The sequence below is a fragment of the Acanthochromis polyacanthus genome, chromosome 5, assembly GCF_021347895.1.
Source record: "Acanthochromis polyacanthus isolate Apoly-LR-REF ecotype Palm Island chromosome 5, KAUST_Apoly_ChrSc, whole genome shotgun sequence".
Lineage (NCBI taxonomy): Eukaryota > Metazoa > Chordata > Actinopteri > Pomacentridae > Acanthochromis > Acanthochromis polyacanthus.
The window spans coordinates 13,442,732-13,460,298 of NC_067117.1; the positions used below are offsets into that span (position 1 = coordinate 13,442,732).

The 17,567-nt window shown below is 38.2% G+C and overlaps 3 protein-coding genes across 3 annotated transcripts; 2 read left to right on the top strand and 1 right to left on the bottom strand.

Annotated features, from left to right (window-relative positions):
• Window positions 1–947: 947 nt before the first annotated feature.
• On the top strand, window positions 948–5,716 carry LOC110951080 (rho-related GTP-binding protein RhoA-B). Its single transcript, XM_022193998.2, has 5 exons — window positions 948–1,085; window positions 1,997–2,154; window positions 3,491–3,611; window positions 4,385–4,515; window positions 4,598–5,716. The coding sequence occupies exons 2-5, from the start codon at window positions 1,999–2,001 to the stop codon at window positions 4,769–4,771; spliced, it is 582 nt and encodes a 193-aa protein (XP_022049690.1). The 5' UTR covers window positions 948–1,085; window positions 1,997–1,998; the 3' UTR covers window positions 4,772–5,716.
• Window positions 5,717–5,862: 146 nt separating this feature from the next.
• LOC110951079 (transmembrane protein 43) lies at window positions 5,863–11,143 on the bottom strand. The gene is made up of 12 exons (XM_022193996.2): window positions 10,993–11,143; window positions 9,749–9,895; window positions 9,466–9,600; window positions 9,054–9,148; window positions 8,883–8,932; window positions 8,678–8,747; window positions 8,522–8,592; window positions 8,293–8,420; window positions 8,108–8,182; window positions 7,156–7,257; window positions 6,886–7,003; window positions 5,863–6,797 (listed from the first exon to the last, which is right to left on the bottom strand). Exons 1-12 carry the CDS (start codon window positions 11,008–11,010, stop codon window positions 6,595–6,597), a joined length of 1,212 nt encoding a protein of 403 aa, XP_022049688.1. The 5' UTR covers window positions 11,011–11,143; the 3' UTR covers window positions 5,863–6,594.
• Window positions 11,144–13,378: 2,235 nt separating this feature from the next.
• zgc:112334 (uncharacterized protein LOC619199 homolog) lies at window positions 13,379–17,255 on the top strand. Its single transcript, XM_022193994.2, has 11 exons — window positions 13,379–13,590; window positions 14,332–14,439; window positions 14,533–14,629; window positions 14,724–14,858; window positions 14,942–15,140; window positions 15,216–15,347; window positions 16,065–16,164; window positions 16,254–16,425; window positions 16,588–16,732; window positions 16,821–16,875; window positions 16,964–17,255. The coding sequence occupies exons 1-11, from the start codon at window positions 13,549–13,551 to the stop codon at window positions 17,105–17,107; spliced, it is 1,329 nt and encodes a 442-aa protein (XP_022049686.1). The 5' UTR covers window positions 13,379–13,548; the 3' UTR covers window positions 17,108–17,255.
• The last annotated feature ends 312 nt before the right edge of the window (window positions 17,256–17,567 follow it).

Consider the following 17,567-nt stretch of genomic DNA (forward strand, 5'->3'; position numbering starts at 1 on the left):
ATGTGCTTATTTAGTATTTTACGCCACTGCAAGGGTTATAATAATATAATGAAAAATAATCAGTATTTAACAATGTATATTGAACTATGAAACATATAACCTTCTTCACTGCTGCTATTGTTAAAAACAACAACAACAACAATAATAATAAATAAGGTATTGATTATTTGAAGTGGATACAGTGTAGTGAAATTGCAGTAAAATAATAAGTAAAATAGATTTATCTGAAAATATAAATGTAAATAGCATAACACAAAAATAGTTCACGCTATGTCAGACACGTTGCAGTCACCGTATTATTGGCAAATTTCTATCAGCAGCCAATTTGTCAACCAAACAAGGGCCTGTATATTTGATGACAGGTCCTTCATATAAAAATTTATATTGCATTCAATCAATAGATGGAGCTCTAATAGTTTACTTAAATATTTAAGAAAAACTACATTAACATTCATACTCACCATAATATGTTGAAGTATGAAACTTATAAACTATACTACTGTTTATACTAAGCCTAATAATAATAATAGAATTCCTTTATTGTTGTTGTATAGTGTATAACCAAATTAAGCAACAATCCTTTCAGTGTATTCATAAAATCAGACAAAGTACAGTAAGAACTATTCAAATAGAAAATCCAAAAATGCAGTTGAAAAATAGCATGAGCAAGTGTATCTATGAAAAATATTGGCATTACTACCTTATTAGAAGTATAGAAAGAGTTGTGTAGCTGATGTTGCTTTGCTGAATATTGCACATTGCTGAACATACACGAAAAAGTAATGGCTTGAAGTATTGCAAAAATTACAAGCAAGGTGCAGTTGTATGTAAACATATGGAACGTTTAGTTTCAGTAAATAAATACAAGATGCATTAGGATACAGATCCAGTAATAATAATAATAATAATAATAATGTGCTGTATTTATAAAGTGTAATTTGTACGTGCAGCAGTGTATTGTTGTCTCTCCCCACCCCCTCACCTCCCTCCTGTTAATCCTCCAGCAGCGGCGCAGTGAAGCAGCGACGGAGGCTAACAAAGCACTACTTTGACTTCATTTGGACAGACTTTAAACCATTTACTTGGTATGTACGTCATATTTAGAGGCAAAGTGGTGTTGTGGCACCATGTCAGGATGTTTTATTGGCAAAAATATCTCGATATATACTGTCAGTCTGTATTTCCTTGGGTTATTCTGTTGAAGCTAGCAAGCTAGCTAACGGTCCGATCAAATCGCATTGATTTCCGTTTCGCTAAGCTAAGTCTGCTTAGCTAGCTAGCCGGCCGTGCCGGTTTCTCATTAAAACGAACAAACTCTACAGCAGTACCGTTAGAGTTGTACCGTAAGTATTGCACATATTCCCTGCACCGCGTTTGAATTTTATTATAAAAATGTAAACTGAAGCTACATATCCGGCTAGCGCTAGCTGGGTAGCTAGTCGTTAGCGTCAAGTCTTTTGTAAACAGAACATCCTCCTGGCGAGCTAAAATGTAGGTCAGCCAGCACTGCACTATTCACAGTTTTATGTTGCCACCATTAATACGTTAATTTGGTCAGTAGTTTCATCGTAAATTGGGACAAACGTTAAACGGAATAATTTGTGACGCTTGAAGCCGGGGTGGATCAGAAACACTGGAGCGGAAATGTATCATCACGGGAGAAGGTTCCTATTCCTACTCATGTATAACTAAGTCAAATAAATACACTGGGGTTCAGCATTTTGTGCTGTTCATGTGGCCTGTCAGTACTTTATTTTTGACTAGGGGCCTGTAAACATCCGTGATGTTGTCACAGAAAGCTAAATAGTTAGCCTGGGGTGTTGGTTTCAGACGGGTTTGGGGTTGTGTCAACACAGCTGAAGGTTGTTGGCTGCTCATCGTTCCTCACAGTGGTGCTAAGTTGCATAATGCCTTAATGCAATAGAACGACCCGCCCTGTTGTAGATAAAGTTTTCACTTGTGGTAGCCTTTGCTGTTTTCTGTCTCTTGTCTGCAGCTATGGCAGCAATCAGGAAAAAACTGGTCATAGTGGGAGATGGAGCCTGTGGGAAGACCTGTCTCCTCATCGTGTTCAGCAAGGACCAGTTTCCAGAAGTCTACGTGCCCACGGTGTTCGAGAACTATGTGGCTGACATTGAAGTTGATAGCAAACAGGTATGAATTATTTTGCTCTTATCACATTACAGACCAGCATCAGCATGATGCAACATGGCATCTGATTACCACAAATAGCTGAATGCTGGTTATATTCTCTTTCAACTTCTTACACTGGTACACATGTTGGAGTTAAGGTCTTTTGAGGATTTGGGTTGATAAAAAGCTTATTTATAATATTTAGCAGAGCATGTATTAGTATTAATAATGGTGCTTGCTTTCACTTCTATTGAGAATATAATGCATTTTCTTTGTGTCTGTGTTCTAAAATGTTAAAATTTTGCTTCAATCCTGGAAGCCATACGTACAGCCTTGGAAATAATTATTATACCACCTGTTGTGTTTTTTGACAAAGTCTACAAAAAATGCCTTCAACATGGATCATTTTGTTCAAATGTCATCATAGTGTTTAAAAAATCACAACAATTTATAAAAGACATGAAAGACGCATTATAATAATTCAGTACAAGCAAAAGATTTAAAGGAATGCATTATTGAACTGTTATATTTCTAAATTTACACCAGACAGACAAAAACATATTTTGAGTTGCCGTCATCACAAACTAGATATGTAAAGTCAGCAGATAATGGTGGTGTTATAGTTATTTCCAAAGGTCTATATCAAGGAAAATAATCTCTATTTATATATCAATATCTGTTATATTGCAAGAAGTGATATAGTTTTCAAGGACAGAAGAAGTGATTTCTTTCAGTGCTAGCAGTAGCATTAATCAGTAGTTTGAGCTGCAAAAACTATCCAACTATTAGTCACCAGATATTCTGATAATCAATTCATGGGTTTGAGTCTTTTTTCAGGAAAAAATGAATTCTCATATTCTCGCCTCTTCAGTTGTAATCTTCTCTGGTTTCTTTACTAAATTGGATATCTTTGAATTGTGGACAAAACAAGACATTTGAGGATATTGTGAAATATTTTTCATTTCCAAAAATTGATTAATTAAGAATATAATCAACAGGTTTATCGACTTTTAAAATCCATCATGAGTTGTACATCTATCATCAATCCATAACAACATTAAAGTTCATGTTTTTGGCAGGAACTTGAAGTTTATTTATCAGTTTTAGATGTAAAACCTTTTATCTTCATATTCTGGGTTTCACTATCCAAGTCCGTTTATTCAGAGAAGTTGCACCAACAACTAAAGGAATGTTGTTGTTGGTTTATGTAAAATTGTTGAACTGAATCATTGTGAAAATGGTTTTCACTTGCACCGAATAAAAAGTGTAACACATGTTGGATGTGTTTATGCACTCAGTTGATCATGTGAGACAGTTTGGCTTCGTGTGGTTGATAACTGGTGAACTCTTTCGGCAGGTCGAGTTAGCTCTCTGGGATACAGCAGGTCAAGAAGACTATGACAGACTGCGCCCGCTCTCTTATCCAGATACTGATGTCATTCTCATGTGCTTCTCCATCGACAGCCCTGACAGTCTTGGTGAGTGAAGCTGCAGAGCTGTGACTGTCTCAGACCATGTTTGTGGTGCGCAAATTCATTTCCACTTGTTCTTCTAAGTTAATCAGTAACTTACCAACAGAGGCTTCTAGAAACAGACAGTGAAGAAAGTCTTGAGAAAAAAAATGTTCATATTTAGTTTTAATGTAATTTAATCTACCCTTACTTTGTTAAACGATTAGGAGGAGAATGGAGAGACCAGATGGAGATTTTAAAATAGCTCCAATAACTTCATTTTAAAATTAGAAATGCATAAAACAGCTGAAGAAGCTGGGCCTGAAGAATCCTGTACCACAATACTTCACCAAGATTCTCTGATTGCTCACTTCTATCAATAGATTTATTGCTTTACATCACACTTGGTTGTCAAGTAATTTCTCTATCTACACAGATGGTTATCTGCTGATCTCATCTCACCTGCAGAGCAGCAACAATTAAACCTTTAATTGATTAGTTCATTGACAGGAAATGAGCTAATCAAAAAATATTTGATGTCTCCACTCCATCAATAATCAAATAATTGTTGTTTTTTATTGTCTGACCTCATAATGATTTACAGTGTTGGTAAGAAAAAAACAAGACATTGGATGGCATAAACTTGGGCTGTAGGAGATTTTCATGGTCATTCTTCATGTTACAGACAAAACAATTTATTGGTTACACCTTGATCGACAAATTATTCCATCATGAAAAGAATTGTTTTATACCATCATGTCTCCGCTCTGATTCCTGCTTTGCTTTGTCACCTTATTCAGAGAACATCCCTGAGAAGTGGACCCCTGAGGTGAAACACTTCTGTCCTAATGTTCCCATCATACTGGTGGGAAATAAAAAGGACCTGCGTAATGATGAGCACACTCGGAGGGAACTTGCCAAAATGAAGCAGGTAAAACTTTAGACCACACACAAACACCTTCCACATGGAGACTTGTTTATTAAAAGCTGCTCTGTGATGACTTTTTCTTTAGGAACCTGTGAAAACAGAGGATGGGCGGGACATGGCTAACAGGATCGGTGCCTTTGGATACATGGAGTGCTCTGCAAAAACAAAGGATGGTGTGAGGGAAGTGTTCGAGATGGCCACCAGGGCCGCACTACAGGCCAGGCGGGGAAAGAAGAGCAATAAATGTGTCCTACTGTAAACGGGGGCATGAAGACTGCTTCCTACAGGAGGAGAGAAGAAGAATTAGGTCAAACCTACCCCCAAACACATCCACACAAAAGACTGTTCTCCCCAGTTTTTACTAAAGGTGTAATGCTTTTACTTTCTTTGTCTTAAGCAAAAGTAGTCAGGTTCTGTCAGTATTCAATTTTGAGGTGATGGAAGATACTTTTTTTGTACTTTAACATGAGTAAATTTGCCATAACGAAACCACCTTTATCAATATGTTCTATGTAATCGAAAAGGTCAGCCAGGGGACCTGCTGTGTCGTACCTGCCAACTACAGTTAAGTGCTTAAACCCTGCCTGCTGATCTGAGGAATGTTTCCACAGCCAACTAGGGTGAAGTACCTGCACACTGTGACCTGTTGTCCTTTAATTATTTCAACAAACTGATGCACACATGAAGTCGAAATTTCTTTGTGTGCTCCACACAAATCTTACGTGCATTATGACCACGTGCACAACATGAGACTGGAAGCTGATTTTGCTAAAAACGCAAATGGAAACTTAGTGTTTTGTGTAATAAATTACTTTGTAAGAATCTTGATAATTTGCATCACTTGATTGATAACCGCTGAATGACGTTTAACAAGTGCATTATAGTCCCACGAAGGTACAGAGTTAAAGATTATGCCATGTGGATGCAGAAGATTTTTAAGGATAAAACTTGTTTAGTATATACGGCCAGCTTGAGGTGTTTTTGGATTTGCATTTCAGAGTTGGAGTCCTGGGTCAGCTACAGCGCACTAAGGTGATTTGGTGGGCATTACGGAAGAATACAAGCCACTCTTTGGTTGTTGCCTTGTCAATAGAGCCTGACAGATAATGGATCTTTGAAGCATTTTTTTGATAAGAATCCCTAATAAAAACAAAAAGATATGTACTGATCAAGACATTTGGAAAAAATAAACGTGTCAGTGCTCTCTGGTGGACAAACTGTCAGCTCTTTCTACATTATCTTCCTACATTCTGTCTCTGTGATCGATAAATATCTATCAGCCTGAACATGTCGGCTTCTGGCCATCTTCCATCCTAATTAGACACATGAGCCAAATGTTTGAAAACACAATCAAAAGTAAAAGTATTTAACATGCAACTCAGCATACAAACAATATTTGGTATGTTCTTTTTTTACCATATGAACAATCAACTTTAATAAGGTATACCATCCATCAAGTGCTGCCAATAATGAAAACAAAGGAGATGCGAGGATTACATATTAAATATACAGTCAAGCAGTTGTTAGATACACTTAACTAACACTAATCCTATCTGCATGAAGGTTACTGTTTTTTCTGCCACATCATTTACATCAGTGAATTTGGACTAATTATTAGAACCATCACTCAGTATAATATAGAATAGTTGAGTCCAGCAGCACAAACTGCCACCTCCAACACAATAATAAATGGAAACAGAAACTAAACATAACCTTCAGGTAGTTTATTGCAGGCCCGTTGTATAGGACTGTAACTTGCTGTAGTTGGGTGTAGCTATAAAAATCTCAACTGAGTCAACATTTGGTGGAAAAAAAACTTTGGTGAGTTATATTTACAGTAAGAATAAGACAAGAGAAAATGACCAACCCCTAAAAAGGCCAAAAATGTATGTAACAACAGAAATCTCCCACTCGTGTCTGATGCAGCACCAGCAGCAGGGGTTCTTTTTGTACATAAATATATTCCTGCTGTGAAACTGATGCAAACTGATGGATGTTGTGTAAAACCATGTGCCACAATCGCATCTCACACCTCTGGTGGACAGCTCCAGCCAGGTGTTAGAAAATCTTTACGCTCAACAGTCACTCATTCTTCTTGGCTGGAAGTCCTGAACGAGCGAGAAACACCGGGACCAGAGCGAGTGCTCCCAGCGCCGCCGCCAACAACGGTCGGTAAAACAGCCAACCTGCTGCGATGACGAGGAGAGACAGAGACGAGGAGACGCACAGGGCGAAGATCTTCAGTCCAATGGACACGAGCTCTCGGAGGATGGGAACCCAATCCACTGCAGCCAAACGACAGAGAGGGAACATGAACCACAGATGCATGACATTCATGTAAGATGTTGCTGTACAGAGCAGCAGTTAATGTACCTAAGGTGTAGATGATGCGCATGATCAGCTGAATACTGAGGAACATGAGAGCCCAGCCTGCCGCCCTGAGTCCCCACGTCTTCATGGTGTTGTGCTGGTGTTCCCTCGCAAACACCTCCTACAGATAACAACACAACTGCATGAATTAGCAACTAATTAAACCACGTGGAATATACACTCCAACCAGACACCACAGATGTGTATATTATAACATGTTACTGCTCCCGGAGAGGTAACAGCCGTCAAACAAATGAAATCAAATCCACAGACCTCTGGAGAAAGTTCTTCCAGATAAAGGATCTCCAGAACGTCTCCCGACTTGGTTTTAAAAGGCACCAGCTGCTCCCCCCTCTGCATGGCTACAATACTGACCTGAAAAACAGCTCAAACTGTTTGTGCACTGTCAAAACTAACAGTTGAAATTAATGCTAAGAAAATCACTGAGAACAATTATTAGGAAATCAGCAAATGTTGTGATAAAGTTTTTTAAGACAACATTCCCCAAGTGCGAGTGTGAGCCACTTTTATTTATCTTGTGTGATAATAAACTGAACATCTTTGGGTATTGGACTGTTGGACAAAACAAGTGATGTGAAGATCCTGCTATTATGCAGCATAGAGTTTTCAATTCCACACTGCATAATAGCTGTATACTGTATAGACTATACTACATACTGTATTTTCTGCTAATGTTTACCATCTGCTGTGTTTGCAGCCAACAATTTTAACAATTTCATACAAACTGATGAAATACTTGTACTATTTCAAGTAATATTTTAGACCAAAACAATTACTAAGAAATGAATCAGTATTAACTGATGCTGAATGAAATCATTAGTTAAAAACAATCATTAGCTGCAGTCATAGTTCTATATTAATAAAGAAAATGTACTATTATTATCTGTTACCTATTGTTTACTGATGAAAATCACTTTCACTTAAATGTGGCACTTTACAGTTTCTTATGAAAAAGAATCGATTGTTTTTCATTTAAATGTCTGCAAAAGTTCAGAAAGCCTATAATTGAATCCAGCTTAAATTGTGACGTGTGCAAATACCACAGATCCTTAACTGGATCAAAATATTTAATTACTGAGTTTGAAAAATAGCAAAATAACAGCATTATATGGGTCAGAACACAGAGAATTCTTCAGGTTAGTTATTCAATAATATGTTGTCGTTAGTAAGTTGAATAATGGAGCGGATCATTTGTAGCACTTACTGTTTGAGGCTGGCCGAGTTGAGAGGTTTCACCACTCAGTCCAGCAAAGGAGAATCTCACACGCACATCCCCAACCTGATGGATTAACACAAATAACAGCTCAGTTAGTACCAAAGTAAGGATTACATGACATAAAATGAGCCACACCAAGTGTATGAGTAAGAAGTTCATGTGTTGCTGCTCACCTCTGGTCTGCGTGGGTTCTGAGTGTGATAGAAATAATCGTCGTAAATGGAGAGAAAAGGATCCAAGCTGAAGGCAGAAAAATCCCTTAAACTCAGCGTCTGAAAGTTATTTATCTGCTCCACCAGGCCTGAGGATGACCAAGAAATTAACAGAGGAAATAAAATCCAAACACATCTGACACAAGAGCACATCTGTCTGTAATATCTGTACGTTTGTTAGGACAGATACCTTTAGACAGAATGAACGGTCCCACTCGGACTTCAGGAGCCACCACCGTCACACTCTCTACAGCCATGGCACTGACACACAAAGACTGAAGTGAGAGCAGGCTTCAAACATAGAAGAACACACTGAAACATTTTGCACTTCAAAACATTTTACTACCTTGGGTTCTGGTGACCGATTTCCTTATCAAAATTACGACTGTTGACCAACTCAGATTTCCACTCAGTGTCTAAATTAAATAAAAAAACACGACTTCACCTCACATCAAACAACAAACCAATATCATAGCTGCATCCAAAGACAAACGATTCACACTGGAACTAAAGAAATCATATTGCAGCCTCAATAAAAAAAGGTAACTCACTGTAGGTGTACGTTGTTTCTGTTTTGGTTTCACCACCCTCTTGGTAGTCCCTGAAATAAATCGCACAGTAACAACTTCATTTGTTTTCAGTTTAATAATGCTCTGGAGTCGAGCCAACATTTTTACACCTGACCTCACCCTAAGTGTTGACATGCAGACTAACAGACTCACTTGCTCTCCCGGTACTCCACCCACTGATACATCTCCACCTGCCTCTTCAGCTTCACTGCCTGCACCACCACTCTGTAGTTTGGATCATGCAACGGCTACACAGACACAGGAAAAGGGCACATGAACATTTCACTAAAGTCCGTTCCTATAAACTCCATTACATTAGTTTAGGAGATAGCTTTTTGCTTAGTGCATCTGTGCAATGTCCTGGTGTAAGTAGCACTTCTTTAATAACATGACAGCATCATATGTACAACAACGTTTTTCATGTCAAGTTTAACAAAGATTCACTGATATATTCCATCTTGACAGTGACGTGGATGAACGATGAAGCTATGACCAGCGTGTGAAGGATATGAGAAGTTTAACGGGACCGTTTTCAAACTGGACATGAGTACAGAGGACGGCCTACCTGTGCAGTACGCAGCTGTGCAGACAGATGGACTAAGCGGTTGTTGTTTTGCAGGTCGAGGCTTAAAAAAGGCCCCAATGACACCACCTGAGAGAGACCCTCATCCAAGGAAGATGCTGTTTGCAGAGCTCGTCCCTGAAGAGAGACACAGTTCCAGAGAGAGTGCCCTGTCTTCAGCCTGCTGTTCAGTTAGTATCTTGATTTGACAATGATTTATTAGCATGTCTGCTTTGACAGTAGGTACCTGAAATCAGCTGTTCCCCACTATGTGACTGTTACTTACCTCATTGGTGAAGAGGACATATATTGAGAGGAAAAACAGTCCGATACCAAGAACTGTTCCTCCTGTAGTTTCACTCAGTCGCTCCAGGAATCCAGGGTTTGACTTAGTGGAAATACGCTTGTGTTGGTCCGAGCCTTGACCTGAAAACTGAGATAAATACGCAAAGACACCTGAAGTTAAATGACTGCATTAACCATAACTGAAGATTTATTTTCCTGGCTCATAATAGACCTTCTGAGGAGAGACCACACACAACATTAAGAGTGATCTATATGTGCACAGTCAAGGCAATAAGTCTGAGTTAGCTTATTTCACACAAACTTGTGAATCTTCCTTTTATTTATGATAAACAAAAATGTCTGTCATGCTCGAGTATAGAAGCACCTGACTACACTATTGACTTTGAGCAGAAGGCCCAATTAATTAATTACATTCTCTAGTAATTCAGGATTTATATTTGCTCCACTAAGCAAATATGTCACAGATATAATCTCTTAGTGTCCTTAATCAGCTCTAATGTATAATACCTATTATCTGTCTTTAGTGATGATATGATTAATTTAATACAATAAAATACTAAGAGGAAAGTACTGCTGAGGATGTACCAAGGTACATTTAAATAACGAATAACTCAATATAAACTGCCAGAGTGCTGCTTTGCTCACACAATCAGCCAAACTGGATTCACCAATTTAAACCTTTATGCCTATATTTTTTTTATATTTTTTTAACTGTTTATATGAGCTCCTCTCATGCCAGTAAACATATAAAAATTTTAAAAAGATTTAACTTTTAAGATCTTGGAAACTTTCCTCCAAGTGATGCTGAGGATTGCTCCCAGGAAGCTGTAAATGAATTAATTTATCGAGATGGAGTATAGCTAGGTTAGTCAATGTGCCACTTATTAACTATATGTCCCGAGTTAGTAGATTAGGTGTGAACAAATGACACGCCTCTTGAGTACTTCCTAAATTCTTTGACATGTTTCAGTGAATAAATAGGTCTCAGTAAACGGAGGCTAACTGCTGACATGTACTATCAGTGTTCAATAATGTGTTTTTTGGACTGTTAAGATAATTACCTTCCTAAGAGTTAGCAAGTTACACAATAGTTAAAACTGAAGGTGGAAAGTGGCAGTTAAGATGCTAACACTCCATTAAAGTTACGCCAACTGCACACAGATATCAAACAAATAGTTGCTGTTTTTTTCAGTAAAACCAAAGCTGTGTGATCAAACTACTCACTGTTGGTGCTGAAGCCATTTCTCTGGCTTGCTTAACTCCACAATGAAAAGTCAGCTGTTAGCGGCGGTAAACCGACTTTCTGCTGCAAACTGACACACCACAGGGTCTGCTCATATTTGGACTCGGAGTGTTCCGGAGAGAAGGCGGAGTTATCGCGATGTATTGTGTACTTGTTCTCACGTAAGCCGCTCGGCTGCCCCGGTATTCAGTACGAGCAGAACCACGAAGGGACTCACTCTGACTGGACGACTTCTTCCCGAGGCATCATGGGTAATGGAGTTTTTGAAACAGGGCAGCCAGAATTGAAGTTTGTGGCAGTGAAGCAAAATAAAGGTTGGTACTGGTTACAATGTAGTGTTATATGTATAGTAATACACTCCATATATGTATTTATTTATTTTTGCTGACAATAAAAGGAATCGCATTTCGTTTTTAATTTGAAAGCTGTCCCTGTTAGATAGAGAAACAAGCATTGCTCACATTACGACACCTAGTGGTGGAAATTAAATAAGTGTTGACTTAAGTCGGGTAATGGGTTTAAAGTTTGAGGTATTTTATTTCATTAATATAAGTGTATTTCACTCTTGTATATTTTGTTGATTTTTTCTGTATTATATTTTCTATATTTTTGTCTTATTTTATTTTATCTAATATTCTGTGTTGTCTTGTTGCTAACTCCTTTATTGAATATCCATGCTACTGTAACAAGAGAGAGATTACAAGAGAAATTAATACAATCAATCTAAGTCTAGATGTAAAAGTTAGTTGCTTGCTAAATTAAAACTACAGTTGTACACGCTTAAAGAAGAAGCTAGTTTGCATATTCTGTGACTTGAGGCCCGAGCCAAGAAGTTAAAGCAAATTAAGCCAAAGTTGAGTACAGTTACAGAAGAAGCTTAAATATTACAATTAGGACCCTACACAATTACATAAAAATGTCAATTTATCCTCTAAATTAATTATTAAGGTTAAGAAGAGGGCTAAGTTAACTGATATAAAACTAAACTGAACTCAGCTTGAAATAATTCAACTAACATATCGTCAAAATTTCAATTGAGGATAAACATTTAGGAGCAGGTCTGTTCTGGTGTTTATTTCTTTATTTTTATTGATACTCTATAATTTGATTGCAGAGTGTGCCATACTCGGTTGTTTCCTTTGAGTCATAAATTAATTAATTAAATAATTAATAATATATATTTATTTAAAATATATTAACTTTTATTTAATTTAACGTGACTTTCATGAAAATTGTTCTATCTCCTATTCAATTTTTTAAAATATACTAAATAAATTCTTGAAATGACTTATATTATTAAGTTTTCATCCTTTATTTTGATGTGACACTATGGATATTAGACAAACGTTTTTTGTTTTTTTTAATGTTACAAAGTACGATATTTGTTTAAAAAAATAACAATTAGATATTTGTTCAGACCTAGATTCAAACCCACAATATTTATAATTCTATAAATTTAACTAATCAATTTTATATATTAAGGTTAGGACTCTTCAATGTCATACAAAATCCAAAAGTACTTGACTAACTTAAATGCTAAAGTGATGAACCTACAAGGTTAAGAGACAGGCACTTACACTCTAAGCTCATAGAGTCTAATTTAATACTTTTTAAAAAATCAAACAGGTAAAAGTAGCCGATCTTTTACATAAACAGTAAATGACTAAACCTTAGAAGATGGAATGACGGGGCATGTTACTGCAGAACCAGCATTTGTAGTTTTGATACTTTTCCAATAATACTTGCATACATTAGGTATATAAGTAGGCTAGTTGTAATAGAGTACTTTTATATGAGTGTGTATTAATACTTCAGTAACTGATCTGAATACTGCTTATACAACTGATGGTGCCATCTTCATTTAATACCTTAATCTACAGTGACTGAGAAACACAACCACGTTTTGGCAATTGCTCTCTCTCTCTCGTTCTCTCTCTCTCTCTCTCTCTCTCACACTCACACACACACACACACACACACACACACACACACACACACACACACACACACACACACACACACACACACACACACACACACACACACATACTGTGTATTCCTATCCTTGTGGGGACCTACCATTGACTCCCATTCATATCTAACCCCTAACCCTTACCCTAACCCAGACCAAAACAATGCCTAACCCTAAAGAAACGTTTTTGCACTTTTACTTTTTTCAGTAAAACAACATGGCCAAGAAAACACTGCTTAAACTTGTGGGGACCGAAATGAGGTCCCCACAAGTGACATAGTTTTTGGTTTTCCTACAGTTGTGGGGACATTTGGTCCCCACAATGTAGCAAAAACATGGGCACACACACACACACACACACACACACACTGCATAGATCTGATAGATCTGCCACTTTTAAGAGGATTATTGCAAAGGAGAACACAGAGCAATTACTTTCACTCATCATCATCACACCTGCATGCACACACAGATTCACACACTGAACTCACACAGACACAAGCAAACACAGGCTGCAGTGAGGAAAAGCTCTGAGACTCGGTGAAGCAGCGGGGAACGAGCAAGGATGCAGGAATATGATATTATTGTGCTTGGAACTGGACTTAAGGTAAGACAACTTGTGTTGTTAAATGAAGACGTTTAAGAGAAAAGTAGAAAACGTCTGTCGGCTCGCAGGATATTACAACTACTGTCAGTTCACTAAGTCTTAAGAGCACAGCAAGTGGCAGGTATTTGGTTTATTCATAGACTGCAGAGTTTCAGCCACATGAACCCAGTCTTTTGTTGTGTTGTCACAGTACAAATTCAGACTCTCTGACACACTTTTCCACTTTATTCAAACAAAAATCTATTCATTATCCAGTGTAATTCCACGCAGATGTTGTTGCAAGTTTTCTTTTTTCAGATCCTGAGCAATTTACTTGACAAAAATTAGAAATGTGACATGCCTAAGATTTGTACTTTGTGGAACGTGAGTTTTGTCCTTAGCACTTTAACCCATTAAGACTTGATGCAACATATGGGTACCTGTGTGTGTTAAGAAGTCTGTATCGGGTTACAAATATATGGACTCATTATTCCTTTCATGTCTCCCTTCACTGTAATTGCTCCTGAGAGAATAAGTGATAGCAAAGTTAGTCTAACAGGGAAATTCCTCCCACGTTTTCACACTTCGATCATCCACATGTAAATGTACTGAGCTCCTGCTGGCTGTCAAAAGGGATTTATGGCAGTGAAATGACATCATTGCACTCATCCTGATCTGCATATTAAACACTGCTGCAAATTAAATTGCTGATTCTGAAGCCATTTGACCCACTACCTAGTAACCTTCCACCGTCTCTTTCAGGAATGTATCCTCTCTGGATTAATGTCTCTAAGTGGGAAAAAGGTTCTTCACATTGACAAGAATCCTTACTATGGAGGAGAGAGTGCGTCGATTTCTCCCCTGGAAGAAGTGCGCTCACACAAATTACACTAGCACACATAAATATTTATTCTGCAAAACTTAATGCTGCATCCTTGATATGTAATGTGTATTTTTTTATAGTTGTACAAGAAGTTTAAGGTTCCAGGTCCTTTGAAATCCACCAGCCGTGGGAAAGAGTGGAACATTGACCTCATCCCCAAATTTTTTCTTGCCACTGGTGAGAGTAAGATTCTAGTAATCTGAATGTTATTTGTGCAATGCATTGCTAACTATTTCAATAATCTTTGTCACGATGTGCTGCTGTGCATTAGGTCAACTGGTGAAAATCTTGGTGCACACTGAGGTTACTCGCTATCTGGACTTCAAAGTGATTGAAGGCAGCTATGTATACAAAGGAGGCAAACTGCACAAAGTCCCTGCCACAGAAGAAGATGCTCATTCTTCAGGTGATCAGCAAAATTGTTGCACTTTTTGAGATAATTTTCCTTGTGCAGGTACATTTTATAACACAAAAAAAACACATTTCTAGATCTGATGGGCATGTTTGACAAGAGAAGGTTAAAGAAGCTGCTGCTCTTCGCCCTTAACTTTGACGTGAGAAACCCTCGCACCTACCAGGACATTGATCCTCAGAAAACAACCACGCGGGATCTGTTTGCTCGCTTTGACCTGGGCCTTGATGTAATAGAGGTCATAGGTCATACCATAGCATTACACAGCAGTGAGAGGTCAGTTAGAGCAGCTTAAATAAATTACACAAAAAATCAGGGATTATACAAACCTGTTGCCTGGTGTCCTTGCAGTTACCTGGACGAACCCTGTGTGGAGACTATCAGCAGGATCAGACTCTACGTTGAGTCTCTGACCCGCCACAACACCACACCGTACCTGTACCCCGTGTACGGGCTGGGAGAACTACCCCAGGGATTTGCCAGGTGAGACTTGAACTAGTTCTGTATCAGCAATGTGTTAAATGTTTGTTTTCAACAGAGCAAAGCAGTTCAGTTTGAATATTTTTTTACAACTGTACCTTAGTATGTATCACATTAAAATGAAGGTTTTTTTTTACAATGCTAACATGACTATGCTGTTTTTTTATACACCAGATGAGTGAAATAAGAAGTCGACACCATGGCTGAGCATTTCCCCTTTGAAACTGCAATGCACCAGTGGCAGTCTCAAAAACACAGATTCAGACTTCAGCGGTTTCATACACAACAAACATTAGTGACAAAATCTGTCACCTTGCAGGGTGGTGCTCTCTGTATCACTGTACAGCTTCAGCGTTGCTTTCCAATACTCCAGTGCTCCAACTTTCCATTGTATAAAGTAGTTTTACAGTGTTTGAGTAGATTCATAAGTGAGCTGGTGTGCTCGAGCTGAAGCAAATGAGAAGATGAGAGAGATGCAGGGGCTTCACAGAGCTACGCATTATAGAGAAAGCAGCAGGGTAGTTCATTTTAAGACAGTAAGGGATTATTTTCATGGAGAAAACTCCTAAATATCTAAATATGTATCTTTCATACACTGACATATTTTTTGTGGTTTAATCAATAACCACAGTGGGGCTTTAATGGAAACATTTCTATATTTATGTTGTCTACTAAAACGCAGCCTGTTTTGTTTATGTTACCCATTTCTGTGTGTTTCAGACTGAGCGCAGAATATGGAGGAACCTTCTTGTTGAACAGAACAGTGGATGAAATTGTGATGGACAACGGCAAAGTGACAGCTGTGAAATCTGAGGGGAAGGTGTGGTGGATCAGACAAAGCTGCAGAGGAGCTGGATAAAATGTCTTGTGGTACCCTCAGTGATTTTGTCCTTTCTCTCCTTCTAACAGCTGTTCCACTGTAAACAGTTAATCTGTGATCCCAGCTACGTTCCCAATCGGGTCAGGAAAGTCGGACGGGTCATAAGGGTGATCTGTTTATTAAACCATCCAGTTAAAAACACTCACGAGGCCAACTCCTGTCAGATCATCATCCCTCAAACACAGCTCAACAGAAAGTCAGGTATGCCATCTGTCAGAGCATAAAAACAAATCAGTTACATTTGTTTATCACTTTACAGCCAGATTAGCTCACATGTGTTTGCGTGCCAACCAGCCAAATTTAAACCAGGAAAAGCTGATCCCCCTGGCTTATGTCTGTACGGCCTCTGTTTTGCCCGTACAGACATCTATATATCTGTAGTCTCTTTTAACCACAACGTGGCCTCAGATGGGATGTACATCGCCACAGTGAGCACGACCGCAGAAACCATCAACCCAGAAAAAGAAGTGCAGCCGGGGCTGGAGCTTCTCGAGCCCATCATGGAAAAGTTAGTTTTCATTTCCCCTTTTTTCATTTTTTTTATGGCATTGTCATTAAAACTGCATCTGTTTAACTGATGCCATTTCCTGAACTAGATTTGTGTCTGTCAGCAACCTGCTAGTTCCAAAAGACGACGGAACAAAGAGTCAGGTAATGACCAGAAGAAACAACTCACAAATCTAAAACTGTAGTTAAGTGTGGTGACTGTAATTTTATCTGTTTTCTCTCTCCTGATCAGATATTTGTGTCCCGCTCATTTGACGCAACAAACCACTTTGAGGCTGAATGTCTAGACATCAAAGATATGTACCGCCGGCTCACAGGAGCAGAGCTCAGCTTTGTGGCATCACGACACCAGTCTCATAACTCAGATGAAGACTGAGACAGACTTGTGACATCAGGACCAAATGATTCAACAGCTGGAAGGCTAAAATGACATAATGATAATTATTATGCTGCACAGCGGTAAAGCAGTGGGTGTTATGTAGCGTGTAGAGTGAACTCTGAGTGTGCTTTGTAAATGTTTAACATCCTTTGTTCCTCTAATTTGTTTGCTGTGCTTTCTCCCTTTTATGAAAATCTGTAAAATGTGAATTTGTTGAGTAAGTGTTTGGAAAACATTTTCCTTTAAGTCCTATCACTTCAACCCTCTGGAATTGCAGCTTTTTTTAAAGACAATATAATATATAATACAGTGGTTCAGTGATTATCTTCTAATACAATGTCTTTGCTGCACAGTTCTTTGGTTTTATTGTTTACAACAAAGTAACATCTGAACACACTGCCTTTTAGGGAAACCAAAACTCCTCCTACATTTATCTAAAAATTCAGTCTAATGTTGA